Consider the following 19877-nt stretch of genomic DNA (forward strand, 5'->3'; position numbering starts at 1 on the left):
CTCCACTCAGGGTCTTCCTATAGCTCTGAGATAGGAGAGAAGGAGAGAGAGAGTAGGGTGGCAGAAATAATGTGTGTACCCAATTATCTGAGTCCCCAACTATGATTAGTCATTATTCACACTTGTCTGCCAGGGAGCAGAAGGAAGGATGCAGGGAAAAGAGAGAGTGAGTGAGAAAGAGAGAGAGAGACAGGGAGATTAGAATATTACCGTTATCTCGCCCCTTGTTCTTTCAATAGACATTTACACAATGCTGTATTACACATTGGCTCTGTGCTTTTGTTCCCCTGTTGCAGCCCTACAATGTCCAATTGAGGAGATGGCAGAGGTGTAACTGCGTTAGAGCTGTCAAATCTCTGAGCAGCTGCTCGTGTGGTCATTGCCACTAAACCAGACCTGTCCCACTCGCATTAGAAGTTCAGAACGAGAAAGTGTAGGCTATATATCAAATTGAAAATTATTAAACAAAACATTGAGGATTTCTATCAGCCTAATTGAGGTGTAGATTACATCTCACATTCCAGTGTTCGAACTTGTAAAAAAGGCTGCATGGGATTTATTTTAATGCAACCCCGTTCAGCCAATGGCAATGTCCGCTTTAGGTATAATGCCGGAAGCCGCTTGTGGATTTGACAGCTCTAACGCAGTTCCACCTGCAACACCGCCAAAACAACCGCGGGTGTCGGCTACCGTGGATCTCATAGAATCTAGTCCTAAATCAGACCCGTACAGCAACAACATTGGGTCGTTCCGTTCAAAGTGAAAAAGGACTGAATTGAAGGGAGAAAATTGCTGGGAGTAACAGATAAGTAAATAATGGTCTGAAGCAGAAGATAAGTTGTTTGCGGCATTACAGAATCCACTATAGGTTGAAATTGCTCTAACTCGCAATAAGGCATAAGAGCACATGGTATATCCTGATAAATAACACACTAAGGCTAAGGGATGTTCTTAGGCACGATGTGTAATTACTTTGAATATCACAGTGTCCTTAGAGATATCTCCGGGTCAGTAAACAAGATCATCCAAAACCGCAAGGGAGTTACATCTCCTAGCGGCATATCAATAAGCTCTTATAACTGTTATGAAATAGCCTTGGTGATTGGTGATTAGCAAATCACCAAAAAGCTTATCATTATAAAATGAAGACAAAGTATCATTATTAGCATTATAAGAATCAATATTGTTCGGCGTATTTAGGGATAGATTCTTGTTGGGAGTAAATAATACCGGTTCTGTCTGTCCATATCTTAGAGGTCATCAGCCAAAACTTCCATCATTCTCTTCATCTGTGAGAAAGAGAGAACAAGAGAGAGAGAGAAAGAGAGAGAGGGAGAGAGAACAAGAATGAGAGCTGATGGAGATGTACTGTATATGTATTAGTATGGCTGTGTAGAATGTGTAGCTGTCTCCATTCCTCTAAGTAGGAGTGGTAAGGTCTATGTGTGTGTGTGTGTGCGTGCGTGCGTGCGTGCATGTTTGCATGCGTGTGTCGGGAAGCACTCGTCACCTCTGGCCATGTGACAACACCAGATAGCCTCCCTCTCTCAGTCACAAACAGGCTCTCGCCACACAGCATGCTGAGGACGCCATGAGCCTGACACAAGGGAGAGAGAATAATTCACTGACAGAGCATGTAATCCAGGGACTCCAAAGGACAGATGAAACTGACACAAGTCCAGCTGAGACTGAGGCTGGCCCTATATTGACTCCATACACCTACAAAGATGTGTCCCTGACAAGTGAGTGTCTCCTCAAACTCCTCACCTCCTGGACAGTTGTATCAGGGGAGAGCTGGACAGAAACAGGCTGAATAGAACACATATCCACCAACTGTTTCTTCAATCCCTGAAAAATAAAGTAATGGTATGTCATGTTTAAAAACAGAATGAGACATCTTGTCAATTTCAAAACACCTAATAAGAGTGATACTCGCGTAGAGTGATACTCGCGTAAGGTCACTGACCTTATTGTGGTTGTGGCATAGAAACGTCTGCAGGTCCGATCTGTTAATTGAACCTAGCAGAATCCGCGAGCCTTTAAACCAAGAGCGAAGCAGGGGACAGGGACGGACACAATTAGCTCAAGTGTTATTAACTGCAGTATTGTGTTGCTATGAGAAACACAACACTCTTTCAAATGAATACATACATATGCCTCCAACTTATTTCATTGCTGTCATAAGTCTCATCTGACCTGATGGACCTTTTCACACTTATTTCTTGATTCCCCATCTCCTATCACAGCACTGTCATATCAAACTGAGACAGTAAAATCTTTTACATAGTTCATAATTTCTATATCATGCCCATAGCAACATGCTGACTGCCAGTTGACGTATAAGTGACAGTTGGGTTGCCATTAACTATTGTGGCATATTGTCACAGGAACCACAACTGTATGTAGGACAAAAAAACATTCAAACTAAGTTTAATTGAATGTTGTAAGTCTGTCACAGAAAACAAGGCAAGGGAGGGCAGCTGTTGTTTTGCCATCATAATCCCGCATGCGGCAAACCGCTGTTCTACCACCATCAGTTGGACAGAGGCTTGCCGCTATGCTAATTATCTCTACTAGTTTTTGAAGTGGGTACACTCACCCAGTGTGTCGACCACAGGGATCTGTGTCTGGCTGCATGTGTTGAGAACCTGCTGAACCTCCGTTGGCCCAGCTGCCCTCTCCAGCACTGGACCTCCAGGACCCAGTACCTTCCCTATTGGGACAGAGGAGAGCCTGGGGGGAAACAGAAGATCTCTCATGTCAATAACTGGGGTATTTAGTTTGATTCACTTATGAAATGCAGCTGTAATCCAATTATTTAAGGAGGAGACATTAACATGTGTCGGTAGCTGTAAAAATGTTTGAGCTGTTTGAAAATGTGTGTCTCTTTGATCAAATCTTTGGTTTTCGCATACACTTTCTTAAGCGCTTGCTGTTGCTACCTAGCTAAAACATTTTGTTCTCAGAACGTTGTGTTAAAGTTTTTTTCTTCTTTGAATAACCAAAAGAAAACATTTAGGGAATGTTATGACTAGCTGGGTAATGTGTCCTGTGTGACTCACCTTGGGCAGACCTTGAGAAGGGAGGGTAAGTGCGGGAGCTTCTTGCTGATGGAGAGGGCATCGTAGAAGGATGGGCGCTGCCCAGAGCGTGCCAGGACATTGGCCACCAGTGTGGCGAGGAGGATGGGCACGGCGTGGGTGGACTGGCCGGTCAGCTCCAGAGCCAGGAGGGCAGGGGACAGCGTGTGTGTGACCGCCCCTGAGAACGCTGCTGCACCTTAGATAATACAGCATGGGCAATACAGTATAGCTCATTGCTATACTTTAAAGGATGGAACATTATTTCATCCATGTTTCTATCTCCATTTGAAAGATGTGCTGAACACCCCAAATTCTAAATTTAGATCAATCAAATGAGAACTTAGCCTAGGTACCAGTCTGTTTGTCCTGTCTGGCCAATCCTTATGGAATTGTCATGCCAAACATGTTTGGAGTGACAACAGATAACTGTAGGAGTTGGCAAGAGAGAACACAAATAATTTCCCCTCTGAAATGATTGGTTCATCATTCTCTTTCCAGCTGCTAACCATGTAAATAAAGATACCATTGTTTATATTTATCCATTTCAAATGACATGTCTGTATACAATTAGTTTACCAGCCAGTGCATAGCCTCCAGGGTTGATTGGATTCCTATCTTGGTCTAAATAGACACCATTTAGGGACACATATGCCAATCCTTCCCCGACTAAACGTCCTATAGCAGCACCTGACCAACAGCAACAAATACAGGAACAATTGTTAACATCAAATGTAAATGAACACACATTATTTAGTATTGGGTGGCAATACACATCGGCAGCTTGGTCACGTTTGGCCACATGATTTAGTTATTCTCCCCTAGCCTGAGTGCCAGTCTGTTTGTGCTATCATTACATGGCTTGACAATGGCAGCAATGGAGTTGGCATTAGCAAAAGAGCACAAACATATCTGGGATCAGGCTGATCCCCCCCCCACTTACCATAGATAAAGACAGGCATAAAGTAACCGGCTGGCAGGGGCAAGGTGCAAGCCAACACCAGCATCCACATCTACACAACAGAAACAATGAAAGACAGCGGAAGTCAAACATTCCGCTCAAATATTCAAGTATTCCCCTTACATTTCAACTGTCAGAATGACTGTAATTATTGTGATATTAATAAGTCATAGGAATCTGTATGGGTGTGAAAATCGCATTGAGAATCAGGTGAAATGTAACCATTTAAATGTGCTTTTCCACAATTTTTCCCCTCCACAAAAAAGCTTTTTCACACACAAATGTACTGATTCACAGTCCATGTAAAAAGCCAGAGTACTGCATAACGGTAAAATATAGGTATAGTGCCAACCCCAAAACCCGCCAGAGGGCGCAATTATTCCTTATGTCGTTTTCTCCTCTGCCGTTCCAATTTGATCTGCCCAGACGTGATACACTCACGACAAGCAGCCAAATAAAACATCCTCCATTCAGGCTGCAAAGGAGTCAGTTTCCTCCTAAACTAGCTTTAATGCCGAGCAGCCCTAAAAAACCTGTGAAAATATGCAGACCCTTAAGTGAATGTTTTATGTGGCTGCTTGTTGCGGCGGGACACGAGTGTATAACCAGCTGGACAGAACAAGTTGGGACGCCAAAGGAAAAGTAAGGAATAACAGCGCCCTCTGGCGGACCTTGGGGCTGGTATATTGGTACTTCTGCTTTTGTTAACAGCATCTCTTGTCGATTCGAGATAAAGGTTTTACAAATGTTTTCACATTATTCATGTATAGATTCCTCTTTCAATTCTGTCCATTATTCTTTTCCTCCCATGTACCTTCATGAATAGGAAGAATCCCAGAGTGAGGTATGGATTCCCTGAAGGAATCCACTCTGACCAGGGAAACAAGTTTGGCTGCAACGCCACAGAGGCATTGTGGGATTGAGAGGTCCACTGCCTGCTGTCCAGGAGGGAAGAGAGGAGCTGCTTAATGGTGAGCTGTGGTAGAAAAACAAAGAGCCTTCCTTTAGCAGGGTTCACAGAAGAAGAAGAAGAAGAAGAAGAAGAAGAAGAAGAAGAAGAAGAAGAAGAAGAAGAAGAAGAAGAAGAAGAAGAAGAAGAAGAAGAAGAAGAAGAAGAAGAAGAAGAAGAAGAAGAAGAAGAAGAAGAAGAAGAAGAAGAAGAAGAAGAAGAAGAAGAAGAAGAAGAAGAAGAAGAAGAAGAAGAAGAAGAAGAAGCAGCAGCAGCAGCTGGAGTCTGGGCTGTAGGAGCCTTCCAAAACCAATTATCCATTCAAAATAACAATCCTGTGACAATACTTTCAATGTCATGTCTTGCCAATGTTGTCTCATAAAAAATCCTCCTCACCTTGGAAGCCATATATTGACCAGCAGAAAGAGGGAAAGTCACAGATGCAAGAAGGAACACCACCATAGCGGAGTATAGGGCCTTCCTAGAGAGAGAGAGACATCCAAACAGCATCTTATTATTTCATGGAATGGATCAACAGTTAGATCAACATCAAACTTATCATCAAGCGGTTATATGTTGTTGTGTAATATAAAATGGCTGATTCATATAAAAATCTACAATGGAGTGTTTCTAAACACAGGTTGCTCACTCAGTCGACAAGACTTTGATCAGGATTTTGTTTGTCTTTATGAACAGCAGTATCCAACGGTGACAGAATAGGTAGGCACAGCTACCTGCTCCGCACAGAAGCCTGTTGGAGAGATAAAGAAATACACAGTTAGAGCTGCAGGAGCATATGTATTTACAGTGAGGGAAAAAAAGTATTTGATCCCCTGCTGATTTTGTACATTTGCCCACTGACAAAGAAATTATCAGTCTATAATTTCAATGGTAGGTTTATTTGAACAGTGAGAGACAGAATAACAACAAAAAAATCCAGAAAAACGCATGTCAAAAATGTTATGAATTGATTTGCATTTTAATGAGGGAAATAAGTATTTGACCCCCTCTCAATCAGAAAGATTTCTGGCTCCCAGGTATCTTTTATACAGGTAACGAGCTGAGATTAGGAGCACACTCTTAAAGGGAGTGCTCCTAATCTCAGCTTGTTACCTGTATAAAAGACACCTGTCCACAGAAGCAATCAATCAATCAGATTCCAAAATCTCCACCATGGCCAAGACCAAAGAGCTCTCCAAGGATGTCAGGGACAAGATTGTAGACCTACACAAGGCTGGAATGGGCTACAAGACCATCGCCAAGCAGCTTGGTGAGAAGGTGACAACAGTTGGTGCGATTATTCGCAAATGGAAGAAACACAAAATAACTGTCAATCTCCCTCGGCCTGGGGCTCCATGCAAGATCTCACCTCGTGGAGTTGCAATGATCATGAGAACGGTGAGGAATAAGCCCAGAACTACACGGGAGGATCTTGTCAATGATCTCAAGGCAGCTGGGACCATAGTCAACAAGAAAACAATTGGTAACACACTACGCCGTGAAGGACTGAAATCCTGCAGCGCCCGCAAGGTCCCCCTGCTCAAGAAAGCACATATACAGGCCCGTCTGAAGTTTGCCAATGAACATCTGAATGATTCAGAGGAGAACTGGGTGAAAGTGTTGTGGTCAGATGAGACTAAAATCGAGCTCTTTGGCATCAACTCAACTCACCGTGTTTGGAGAAGGAGGAATGCTGCCTATGACCTCAAGAACACCATCCCCACTGTCAAACATGGAGGTGGAAACATTATGCTTTGGGGGTGTTTTTCTGCTAAGGGGACAGGACAACTTCACCGCATCAAAGGGACGATGGACGGGGCCATGTACCGTCAAATCTTGGGTGAGAACCTCCTTCCCTCAGCCAGGGCATTGAAAATGGGTCGTGGATGGGTATTCCAGCATGACAATGACCCAAAACACACGGCCAAGGCAACAAAGGAGTGGCTCAAGAAGAAGCACATTAAGGTCCTGGAGTGGCCTAGCCAGTCTCCAGACCTTAATCCCATAGAAAATCTGTGGAGGGAGCTGAAGGTTCGAGTTGCCAAACATCAGCCTCGAAACCTTCATGACTTGGAGAAGATCTGCAAAGAGGAGTGGAACAAAATCCCTCCTGAGATGTGTGCAAACCTGGTGGCCAACTACAAGAAATGTCTGACCTCTGTGATTGCCAACAAGGGTTTTGCCACCAAGTACTAAGTCATGTTTTGCAGAGGGGTCAAATACTTATTTCCCTCATTAAAATGCAAATCAATTTCTAACATTTTTGATATGCGTTTTTCTGGATTTTTTTGTTGTTATTCTGTCTCTCACTGTTCAAATAAACCTACCATTAAAATTATAGACTGATCATGTCTTTGTCAGTGGGCAAACGTACAAAATCAGCAGGGGATCAAATACTTTTTCCCCTCACTGTATATAGCCATAGCACAGGCAGCAATGGGCAGTTGGAAGTCATTGAGAGAGGGGAAAGGGTGAAATGGAGGAGTCTACCTAGAGAAAAGGTATGGTGAAAAGCTCATAGGTATAATGGTAACATATGGAAGCGAGACAAAGCTGAACATTTGCAATCTAATGAAAGCTGAACAACATCACTTACTCTGAAGCAATGATTACATGAATTACAATGATTTTGAACACTATAGATGAACTATAGATATAGAAGATGTAGGGCGGCCCAGCTCCTGAAGTGACTCATCAACTGTATGCGAGGTTTCCTTTGTGTTGTCTTAGGAATGCTGCATTATCTCTCCAACCCCCATTTTGTCACACTTCTGCGATACAGATGTTCAGTTGTCTTTACATCATGTAGGTCTGATATCTGATTGGAAGTTGACTCACTTAATGCTATTGGTCAACAACTCAGATTTTCAATCCAAACAAGTCAGATGCTTATAAAAGGTTATTAGCTTCATTGTCTTCCTCTCTTTCTTTGTTCCTGACCTGTGCTGGTGAGATACACTTTCTCTCTTTCTCTCTCCAGCCCATGGACTCTTGTGGCATGGCTTTTCAGGCTATGACTTCTCTCTCTCTCTCTCTGATCATGCCTAGAATAATGCCTTGTAATGCTTGTTAATGCTTTATAACTTAAGCTTTATGCCTTGTATGTGATTTCATTCATTTTACAATGATATTAAACATCTGCCTTTGATATAGACAATTCTTATTCCTTTCTTGATAGTCTATTCCTGTAGCTCTTTAAGAGTATTGGTTGCATATCGCTAAATCATCTTATGGAGTCAGATAATTCATTTAATATACTTTATGTCATATTAACTTTACAGTCTTATTATGGGTCGTGTGTGAGGTATACAGTATATATACGCATATCAAATATTACCCCACTACAGAAGATTCACCAACATGGTGACAAAACAGACTTACCCCAATACAGCAAAGACTGGAATCTCCAGTGGGTAGAAAGGCAAGTCATCTGAGAAGCTGGTTTGAAACAAGGCCTGAAGAGTCTCTGGAGGAGGCATAGAACACAATCTGCTTCCCTTTCACTCTATACTGCTGCACACAGCTCTCCCTTGGCCTTTCCTAATGAAATCACCATATAATGCATATCTAGATTCAATACTAAGACAATTCTATTAGGCTTTGACCCTCATAGACGGATTAGCTGAGAACACCACGAAAATGATGAGCATGCTTCAGTGGGGCAGAAGGCTGTGTGTTGTTGTGATTCTGGATGCCAGATAGCTAGCAACAATGACAAGAAACTGCCATGTGGGGAATCTTAAGTGACTCATTTCAGTTAGTTTAATCTTGGTCTTGAAACCATGTCTTGTTTTGAGGAGTTTTGACTGATGTCACATCTATGCTAGTATGGCTACAATTCTCTAGCTAGCTAACCAACAACAGTAACGATGTATTTGAGAGACAAAAAGTGCTCATTGTGCAACTTTATTTATGTTTTCAATAAACATTGGAGACTAAATATAGTTTACATGTTGTCAACAATCTAAGCCAACCCTGTCTGTTTTGCCCCATAGTTGCGCACGCATCGGTTTTGTTGCTAAACAACCAACCCATCTATAGCTCTAAGGTGTGGTGATAATGGCAGCCATCTTGGTCAGGGATACATTCACAACATGTATTCTATTTCATTCTATTGGCCACCTCACCTTGCTCGCCGCTCCACATGGAGAGCAGATGGAAGGTGAGCGCTCCGCAGGCCGACGCAAAGAAGCATGGGCAGTAGTCTTTTAGGGCAAAGTGAGAGCACATCACCTCCACGCTAAACAACACACCTAGGGGGAGGAGAGAGACAGGGGAAAGGTGAGGGGGAGGAGGGACAGATAAAGAAGGAGGGAGAGAGAGGAAAGAGGGAGAGAGGTGGTGGTGGAGGGCAAGAGAAAGAGAGAGGCAGAATGAAGAGACAGGGGAAAGCGAGATGGGAAAGGACCGAGAGGAGAGAGGTACATGTCAATTTCACAACTCAGAGAGAGACAGATGAAGTGAGGAGATACATTTAAATAAAATATACTGGAATTCTAATGCTCTATGCTAGATACTGTATGGTGATGTGACTTCTATACACACCACTGATAGGGGCCCCGAAGCAGCTGGCTACTCCAACAGCAGCAGCCACAACCAGCATCGCTCCTTCAGTTCTCTCCTATAGAAACAACATGAAGAAGAGGACATGAGTACACAAAATATTGCCCATTTGTGGATTTTTTTCCCCTGTAACACAATATTACCTCCTTCTCACCACGGAGAACAGTGCAGAGACGGTTCAGATAGGCTCCCACCATGGTGGAGAGATGCACAAATGGACCCTGGAAGTTGGAACGGAGACATTATTTGTGTGTGTGTGCGTGTGAGAGGAGAGAGAGGGAGAGAGAGAGAGAGAGTGAAAAGAGGAGTATCATACCACTTTTCCCAGGAAGACAGTGCTGCCGGCTGCCAGTGTGCAGATGAGACCCACGTATTTGGCAAATAGGTTGGTGAGGGACAGGTAATGTGGCATGTCCACACCAGACAGGATGGTCCTCACCTCTGGAACCCCAGAACCTAAAGGCGGAAAGCCAAAGACAGGAGCCAACCAGGTGCTTAGACTTTTAACTCTGCACATTACTGTGATTTTGTGCAATATCATTATTCTTTTAAAGCCTGTTGCACAATTATACAAAACAAATGATGACAGTCAAATTCTGAAGTGTTAGTTTGAATCTAAGTAGTCCTCATATAGCCTATAGGAGATGAGACATACTGTAGCTTGTCAATCCCTTGCACTAAAGGTAGAAACAGAGAAACATTGACTCGTACCATGCCACCAATTATTTAATTGTTAGTTTCATCAATTCGATGATGTTTTACTTTTTCTGCCTGCCAGACGTATTATTGAATAGGTTAATCAAATAGATACTGTTTGACTTTTCTGTCTGCCACAAATTATTTCATGGTAGGTTCATTGATTAGATCATGTTTGACTTTTTCTGTTGGCTACGTCTCTCTAAATGTCATTATGTGGATTTAGAAAATAACATAATTCTTGTATTTTTCTGTCAGATAAAGTTTATGTAACTTGGATAAAAACACCATGTTTTGACTTTGTTATGTCATCATGCCTGATTTTAACTGGGCGGGATAGGGTCATTCTAGGCCTCACATTTCTTCCCGGTCTGTACTAATTTTTCAACTCCTACCTGCAGAGAATGGACAGATGCTTTGAGAGAAAGATGTGGACAGCGCAGAGAGTGAGACTGGGTACAGGGTCCAGCACAGGAACTGCAGCAGACAGTGGCCCTCCAACTGACTATACAACCACTGGTGAGCTACAATGAGAGAGGGAGGGGGGGTTGGGGGGGGGGGGGGCAAGAGAGGAGTATCACTCACCCAGCTACATACTCTATACTGAATGTTTGTGCATATGTGTATGTGTTTCTAACCTCGAAGCAGCTTTGCCACACTCAGGTCCATGAGAAAACTAAGGAAAGCGGTCAGAACCCCGAGAGCAGCGAAACAGTACCACTCCATCCCCATCAGGGAACCCATGACACATCTCACCCTCACCAGACACTCTAGACAAAGAGCAGCATGTGTTAATTTAGCAGATTTACCACAGACAAAATGGCAATGGCACACATTGACAATACATGAAATAAGAGAAGATTACCCTTAAAGTAGGCACTTACAGTAATTCTCAATCGCTTACAAGCCTTTTTTGGAACAGTGTTGTCGATTTTCAAAACAGTACATGCGTTTTCAACACATAAATACATCATAAATAATAATAAATAAAACTATATTATACCGTCAAAACTGCAAATACATTAATCAAAAGAACACAATTGCCTGCAAAAAGATTAACGCAACCATACTTATCTCTTGAGTCCAAGCAGACAAACCAGAAAGTTAGTCTGTCTTTTAAAAATCTCAGTAGATTAATAAAAACAATTTGCAGTCAGTAAATCATGATGATCAAAATTGGAAGTACAACTATCCAAAGGTGCAGAATTATGGACAATTACTCTCCTTTTATGCATATTTCACCAAACAATTTCATACATATCCAATCAAACATTATTCCTTTAAAAAAAATAAGCACATTGTGTGCAGGATTCATTCATCGGTGTCATCACAATCCAGTTCCATGTATTCAATACAAAGGCTGGTTTGCTAATAGTTTTGTAGACTTTTCATTGGCGCACAGAAACACAATCCACAATAGAAATAAGGAAAGGTGAATACAATGGAGGAACACAACTGATATGAATGAGGCCTCAATCCACAGCAAAGCAAAGCTCTATAATGGAAGGTCACAATGTTGGAGATAATGACTTAGGAGTAACTCAAAGTTACTTAGAAATAACCCAACTTTCTCTGCATCTCTGCATGTCCATAATATTGTAAAGAATCATAAAAACATGACAGTCCCTATTGCCTAGGTCTTTCCCTACATTGTACATGATATGACACTAATGGGGTGATTTAGAATTTATTTAAGTAGTATTTTCTGATTGTCGGAAACAGTGAACACAATTACACACATTTCTCTTTTGATGAAAACAATGCATTAATATTCTGTGAACTAAACACTTAACAGTGAATTTTGTATTCACTGATGACATTTGTATTTAAAGTGTCGCAAAAGGTGGTCTAAGATATGCAAATCAGGTACAAAGACAATCAAATTATTTGAACATTTGATCTTTGCTGTTCTGCTATAGATACATTTCAATACATATCCCAAAACTGCTTGTATGCAATTGAGAAAAACTGTAACATTATATAGATGGATTTAGCATCGATCAGCGATATTTTTTGTTATTGCAATAATCCCTTTCGCCTGACCTTTTACCCAGGAGCGGGACCGTTGCCATGGTTTCCACGGCTGCTCATCGGTGAGGATGAGGAGTCTCTGTCCCTCCTCTATGGATTTGTCCCTTTGATTGTGTAGCTCTATGTCCTTTTTGGCTCCTTCATTGACTTTTGCTGAGTCAATATGTTGGACGCTGTCCATTTTCTTGAAGCTGTTTGTAGAGTTGTTTAAGTTCCACAAAGGTGACCTGAATTTTTGTATTTTATACAGTTGCTTGGGTATTTCAATGGTTAAACTGTGTAACTACCATTTTATCATGTCATTTAATTTTAAATACCTGAACATTTCTGCACTAATATATATTTGAAAGAAAATGCATTTACCTAATTTACAAGTGTTCTGTGAACTAAAATAATAACCAAAATCAAGTATGTCACATCAATTGAATAAAGATACAAAGAGGACTTGCCTGAAAGATGCCTGTGGCCTGTGTGGTATTGGTGTGTTCTATTCACAAATTAGACCACTTCAAATGAATTACCATACTGGTCATGGGTGGAAGGCCCCATTTGGATAATATTAACTATTTGAAAGAACTCAATGTCCTCGTCCCAATTGGCACCCTATTCCCTTTATAGTGCACTACTTTGACCAGGGCCCATAGTGCTCTGGTCAAAAGTACTGCACTATTTAGGAAATAGAGTGCCATTAGGGACGCACTCAATGTGAGGAATGCCCTTCATCTGGCATTGCTGCAGGGAGTGTATTTATGTGGGAAAGACTTTTCCTGAGATTTTATTTTCTACTGTTCTCCTTGATTATCTTCAGTTTCAAATGCTTATATTATTCTAAAAGATTGTTGAAAACAGAACTAGCCTCACAGCACTAACTATATAAAAACAATTGGTTTATACCTAAAAAATTGGTTTATGCGTTTTATCTCAATGTGTCTCCGTGTGTGAAAGAGACCAATATGGCCAATGGGTATTATGTATTTGGAAAAAGTATTATTTGCAACATCTAACATGGGTAACACTTCTTATGAAATATAGTGCCTCCCGTCACTTCACATTATGACTTGCTATAAGCATTTGTAATAACCCACAGTCGTTATAAGTTGAAAGTGTAACATCTAATATGACCCTCACGTTACCACTTGTGAGACTGGTGAGTAGTAGAGCCAGGATGTTATATGGGAGACAGTTGGAGTCTGGAGAGAGGTGATAGAAACAGAACACCTCAGTTGACCTTCTGTATGTGTCTTGTCTGTGCATATAAAAGACTGCTGCTTTAAAGCCCCTCAGACCTCAGAAGTCACTTTCAACATGAAATAATGTGCATGAGAAATAGAGGAGCCTTTTTGTAAAGGTTTGGTTTCTGGTCACCTGCTTTGAAATTGTTACTGTAATTAATTCAAGCAACCTGCCAATTCGTCTCTCTCTCTTTTCTCTCTCTCACCTCTGCTCAAGGTGACCCCCCAAGGTGTCACACACACTTAATGCTTTTCTTCCTCTTTCCCTTAAGTCCCCTTCAGTCACTCTTTTCTGGCAGTTTTCAATTAACACTCAGCAGTCAGTGTTATTTTACCGCTAACGGTACATATGTGAATGACACCCTATTCTGATTTCTCACCAACTCTATACTGGTCTCCATGGAAACAACACAATGAAGTGAACGTGAAAAAGGATATTACAAGTTAGTAACTTCCATACATAATCATCTTGGTTGGAACTCTAGTGCTCTAATCTCTGTTTCCGGGACCAGTGGTAGTCAGTCAGTCAGACACACAGTGGGACAGTGAGAATGGGAGCCTTACTGTATACACTGAGTGTACAAAACATTAGGAACATCTGCTCTTTCCATGACATAGACTGACCAGGTGAAAGCTATGATCCCTTATTGGTGGCACTTGTTAAATCCACTTCAATCAGTGTAGATGAAAGGGAGGAGACAGGTTAAAGAATGATTTTTAAGCCTTGAGACAATTGAAACATTGATTGTGTACGTGTGCCATTCAGAGGGTGAATGGGCTAGACAAAAGATTTAAGAACCTTTGAACGTGGAATGGTAGTAGATGCCAGGCGCATCGGTTTGAGTGTGTCAAAAACTACAACGCTGCTGGGTTTTTCACACTCAACAGTTTCCCGTGTTTATCAAGAATGGTCCACCACCCAAAGGACGTCCAGCCAACTTGACACAACAGTGGGAAGCATTGGAGTCAACATGGGCCAGCATTCCTGTGGTGACTTGTGAGCCCCTCAGACCTCAGAAGTCACTTTCAACATGAAATAATGTGCATGAGAAATAGGGGAGCCTTAGTGTAAAGGTTTGGTTTTTGGTCGCCCGCTTTGAAATTGTGACTGGAATTAATTCAAGCTCCCAGACAATTTTTCTCTCTCTCTTTTCTCTCTCTCACCTCTGCTCAAGGTGAAGGTAATCATTGGTCTGATGCACATCCAACCACACACAAACGCACACACACACACACACACACACACACACTCACACACACACAAAGTTAATTTGTATCTTCGTCTTTCCCTTAAAGAGCAACTGCCCCTAAAAACCAACTTCTCTTTCAGAAAACAGCCTATGTGGCATCAATACGAGTCAGAAACATTTATTCTACTGTCAAAATTGACTACAACGTGTAAATAGGATAAGTCAGTCTCGTCCAAAACAGAGTTTTGTGACACTTGTGGTCGTGACTGCATCATGTAAATGAAGGTTGGGTTTGTTTCAATCCTGCCCACATGCCCACAGCTGCCAGAACCTAAGTAATCATCAATTTAGAGTGCAGCTGCACGTGACCTAATCGTAATGCCGTGGTACATTTCTTAATTAACCAAATCTAAAACGAGGCCAAAACAGGAAGTGCAGTTGCCCCCTTCATTCACAGTCAATGTTATTTTACAGCTACCGGTACGTACACTACCGTTCAAAAGTTTGGGGTCACTTAGAAATGTCCTTGTTTTCGAAAGAAAAGCAACTCCGGGATGCTGACCTTCTAGGCAGAGTTGCAAAGAAAAAGCCATATCTCAGACTGCCCATCTTAATCTTTTCTTTTTATTGGCCAGTCTGAGATATGGCTTTTTCTTTGCAACTCTGCCTAGAAGGTCAGCATCCCGGAGTCGCCTCCTTACTGTTGACGTTGAGACTGGTGTTTTGCGGGTACTATTTAATGAAGCTGCCAGTTGAGGACCTGTGAGGCGTCTGTTTCTCAAACTAGACACTCTAATGACGCGTTTCAGAAGAAAGTTATTTGTTTCTGGCCATTTTGAGCCTGTACTCGAACCCACAATTGCTGATGCTCCAGATACTCAACTAGTCTCAAGAATGCCAATTTTATTGCTTATTTAATCAGCACAACAGTTTTCAGCTGTGCTAACATAATTGCAAAAGGGTTTTCTAATGATCAGCCTTTTAAAATGATAAACTTGGATTAGCAAACACAACGTGCCATTGGAACACAGGACTGATGGTTGCTGATAATGGGCCTCTGTACGCCTATGTAGATATTCCATTAAAAATCAGCCGTTTCCAGCTACAATAGCCATTTACAACATTAACAATGTCTACACTGTATTTCTGATCAAGTTATTTTAATGGACAAAAAAACTGCTTTTCTTTCGAAAACAAGGAACTTTCTAAGTGACCCCAAACTTTTGAACGGTAGTGTATGTAAATGACACCCTATTCTGATTTCTCAACTCTATACTGGTCTCCATGGAAACAACACAATGAAGTGAACGTGAAAATTGATAATACAAGTTAGTAACTTCCATACATAATCATCTTGGTTGGAACTCTAGTGCTCTAATCTCTGTTTCCGGGACCAGTGGTAGTCAGTCAGTCAGACACACAGTGGGACAGTGAGAATGGGAGCGTTATATAATACATGGCAGCTGAGGCAAACACAACCACATGCCCAAAAATAGGAATGATATTAGTGTGCGTGTGTGTGTGTTAGTCTGTCTGCTGTGCACATTTCTCACTATCTAAAACACACGCCTTGTGCTGGTCATTGCTAATGGCGTCAGTGACCTCTCCAGAAGTGACTCAATGTCACTGATGAGACACAGGAGTTATTGGGCTGTGTGTATAAGGTTCACATTTAATGTGTGTTCTCTCTCTTAATGCCTCAGAACAGCACATGCTCCCTATCTTTCTCTCTCTCCCTCCCTGTCTCTCTCTCCCTGTCTTCCTCCCTGTCTCTCTCTCTTTTTATCTCAATCACTCTTTCTCAGGCACACTGCTCTTTCTGTCTCTCTGTTAGTTTCTCTTCCAAAATCTCTCCCTCTCCAGCACCCATCTTTCTGCGTTTCCCCCAACTCCCCTTTCCCTCTCTGTTGCTACTGCACCCTTCCATCTCCCTCTCTCATCGCTCTCTCTCTAACTCTCTTATCTGTCTAGAATAGAATCCCACTCAGACAGGGCTCTTGACTGTTGACATGGTCAGTCTCTGTGGGGAGGTGGTGAGTTGCTGGGCCGGATTTAGACGATTAGCAGTGGACTTTTACACGGATAGGATGGAATTTGATGTGTCACTGTGCCATAAATTGTATAATTGGAATCACTTCTATGTGACCTTAAAGGACAGAGCAAGAGACCATACAGAGCTTAACTTTTATTGCCCTTGATTCATCCATTATTTTTGGCTTCTCCTCATGGATTAAGGAGCAGTGAAGCTGAGAAAAGTAAATAAATTAGTTAATTAATTGCAGACTGTTTACAACCCTGTCAGAGGACAACATTGACGAGCAGCTCAGAGACTCAATCAGGAACATTTTCCATTGATGTCCTGAATTTCCTACAGATATTAATAGCTACTGTGTCCTCCCAACCAATGTCACCTAATCCCTGGTGCAAACGTCAGTCCTCCACCGACGGCTTTGTTTTCAGGCGCATTCTTTCCATCTTCCCTCTTCTCGCAAGTAAAGAAAACAATCCATTGAAATGGGTAAATGAACAGTGTAGCCTACATACTAAGAAAAAAGGACAGGAATACAACACTAACAACAGGTTAGTTGCACTTTATTAATGCATTATAAACAGCACATTTAGAAACAGTGGTTACTTCATTTAGATATTAACCTCTAAGTACTAATGGGTTCAAATTAGTTACCACCAGTTTTGTAATAGTAATTACTTGAAATAAGTTTAATAACACCAATTGTAACCAATATGTGGGTGAATAGCAGGCAACAGAGTTTAATGGCAATGTTCCCTGAGAAAATAAAGAATACATGTTATGTAACCACTGATCCACAATGTGATCAAATGTCATGACAAAAAAGGGAAACTGATGCTTACAGAGAAAAAAACAGATAGCGGGAGAGTAGAGGAAAGAAATAGAGTAGAAAACTATTTTGGGTATTGAGTGTCTGGAATGCCAACTATTTACTCAACCCCTCCTCTTGCCTTCCTCTCCCCATCTCTCTCTCTCTTTGTCAGAGCCCCTCTCCCTCTCTTAACCTCAAGCCCTCATCGCCCAAAACTTTTCAGACCACAGACCCGCTCTCTCTCTCTCTCTCTCTCTCTCTCTCTCCCTCACATGATAAATATAGCTCACTGTTATCCTTCAGAAACGCACACGTGCCCCCCACCACACACAGAAAAAAAAACATAGCTTGGATCCAAATATATAAGAGCCTGTATGTGTGACTGACTGGCTATGCTCGTGGACACACTTAACCGACACACTTATCCAAAAGACAGACACAGACACACACACACACATCTTTAAACAGTGGGAAAGTAAAGATAGCATTTTACAAACTACCCGAAGATCTGCCCATTATCCACTTTCCCTCTGATGTAAACTGAGTGGACTGGGCCAGGACTGAACAACAAGGATATTTTCCCTTTCTCTCTCTCTCCCTTTAAAAAGCGGATACTTTTCCCACCTCTCAGGCAGACAGCCATCAATGAGTGTGACCAACTCCTCTGCCTACCGATCGGAGCGCAGCTTCCAGCAGACCTCTTCCTCCTCCTCATCCTCCAACAACCCATACATGGAGAAGAGCAGGGGGCTCTTTGCAGAGGACTTTGGCTCTTTCATGCGTCCTGGAACGGATGCCTTGGGATTTCCAAGTGAGTTGATTTGACATGAATTCCCAATTGTGGACCAGCATTACATATAAATTATATAGCTATATATGATATATTAGGTTGTTATTTTCTACTTATTCCATACATATAGTATCAAATTCCATTGCTTAATGAATTTGTCTGTGGATAATTCACGCTGTATTAGCTGTTCATGTATGTTGGTTTGAACATGCATGTACATTAAAACCAATCATTCTAAAAGACATAGAGGTGGTGTGTGTGTGTGTGTGACTGAGTGTGTGTGTGTTTGTCTGTGTGTGTCTGGGTCTCAGTGTGTCTCTGTGCCACACACGTGTATGCATGTGTGTAGATTGCCTGCTGAACTCTCTATAAGGCTCTGTGCACATGTGATTTCATGTGTTTGACCCGACAGCTTCTCAACAGGACAACACAGGGCAAATGGGAGGGTTGGTTGGTGGGTAGTAGCAGTAGGGCAGAGCAGGGTATTTTGGTGCTGTGACTGGTATGCCCGTGCCTCTGGAAAAGGAGGAGGTGGCTGGCGATGGAGGGAGGACAGGGCAGGATGGGAGGGGGGATGGAGGTGAGGGGGGGCGTCCACCCGTTGGGAATGTTCGACACACTGCCAGCGCCGTGACCTCACACACAGAGAATGACTGGGATGACGCCTGGGAGAGGACGGGCCAGACTGTTGCATATCAACCAGCATACACACACTGTCACACTTGGCATCATGTAGCCAAAGCAGACAAGTAAGAGGCACCCTGGCAGCTCACACGGTGGAATGTTCATTTCCAATTTAGGGACACACGTTAACTAATTTACGTTCTAACACATCACTTTTTATAATTAATGCATAGACAGTAAACAGGCCAAACCTTTGGACTGTGTGTGAATTTGTTGTACATATGAATGTATTTAAGGTGTAGCTAAGGTTAAGTAAGAGTTATCATCTTAGTTATTATATCTACGGATAAGAGTGATTGGGCTGCACTCAACCTGTCAAGAATGGCTAGCTCTCAGTAAGCACATTACTTGGGAAACTTCAATATGTCTTGGTTGTGTTTCCAGGTCGGACAGGGACAGCAGGGAAGATCAAGACGATGGGAGACAGCTACCAGTTCACAGTGGACGTCCAAGACTTCTCTCCAGAGGACGTCATTGTCACCACCTCCAACAACCAGATCGAAGTCCATGCAGAAAAGGTGGGCATATCTCTTTTTAGTGAGAACTGAATTTTCTGTGATTTTGAGAACCCTGTATCTAAAATATTTGAGAATATCTTGGTCATTTTCTCATGTCTATCATCACTTCAACAGTTGGCGGCGGACGGTACAGTGATGAACACTTTCACCCACAAGTGCCAGCTGCCTGAGGACGTGGACCCCACCTCTGTGACATCATCATTGGGCACCGAGGGAACGCTAACAGTCAAGGCCCGTAGAAACCCATCCAAGCATGAGCTCACACAGACCTTCCGCACTGAGATCAAGATCTAAGAAGACAGACTGGACTCTACCATGAGCCATGACCCCTGCTCCCTCACTG

The 19877-nt window shown here is 42.2% G+C and overlaps 2 protein-coding genes across 2 annotated transcripts; one reads left to right on the forward strand and one right to left on the reverse strand.

Annotated features, from left to right (window-relative positions):
- Positions 1-1250: 1250 nt before the first annotated feature.
- Positions 1251-12461, reverse strand: clcnk (chloride channel K; the record flags this gene model as incomplete). Its single annotated transcript, XM_084186756.1, has 19 exons — positions 1251-1289; positions 1511-1597; positions 1768-1848; positions 1967-2037; positions 2600-2733; positions 3063-3279; positions 3660-3770; positions 4024-4093; positions 4856-5017; positions 5387-5471; positions 5640-5741; positions 8372-8456; positions 9118-9243; positions 9536-9611; positions 9697-9774; positions 9870-10009; positions 10645-10773; positions 10888-11019; positions 12293-12461. 19 exons carry the CDS (start codon positions 12459-12461, stop codon positions 1251-1253), a joined length of 2094 nt encoding a protein of 697 aa, XP_084042882.1.
- A 5644-nt stretch (positions 12462-18105) lies between these two features.
- Positions 18106-19828, forward strand: hspb7 (heat shock protein family, member 7 (cardiovascular); the record flags this gene model as incomplete). Its single annotated transcript, XM_084186832.1, has 3 exons — positions 18106-18353; positions 19401-19534; positions 19649-19828. Exons 1-3 carry the CDS (start codon positions 18188-18190, stop codon positions 19826-19828), a joined length of 480 nt encoding a protein of 159 aa, XP_084042958.1. The 5' UTR covers positions 18106-18187.
- Positions 19829-19877: the final 49 nt, after the last annotated feature.

This window comes from Coregonus lavaretus (genome assembly GCF_964263955.1).
Source record: "Coregonus lavaretus genome assembly, chromosome: 22".
NCBI lineage: Eukaryota > Metazoa > Chordata > Actinopteri > Salmoniformes > Salmonidae > Coregonus > Coregonus lavaretus.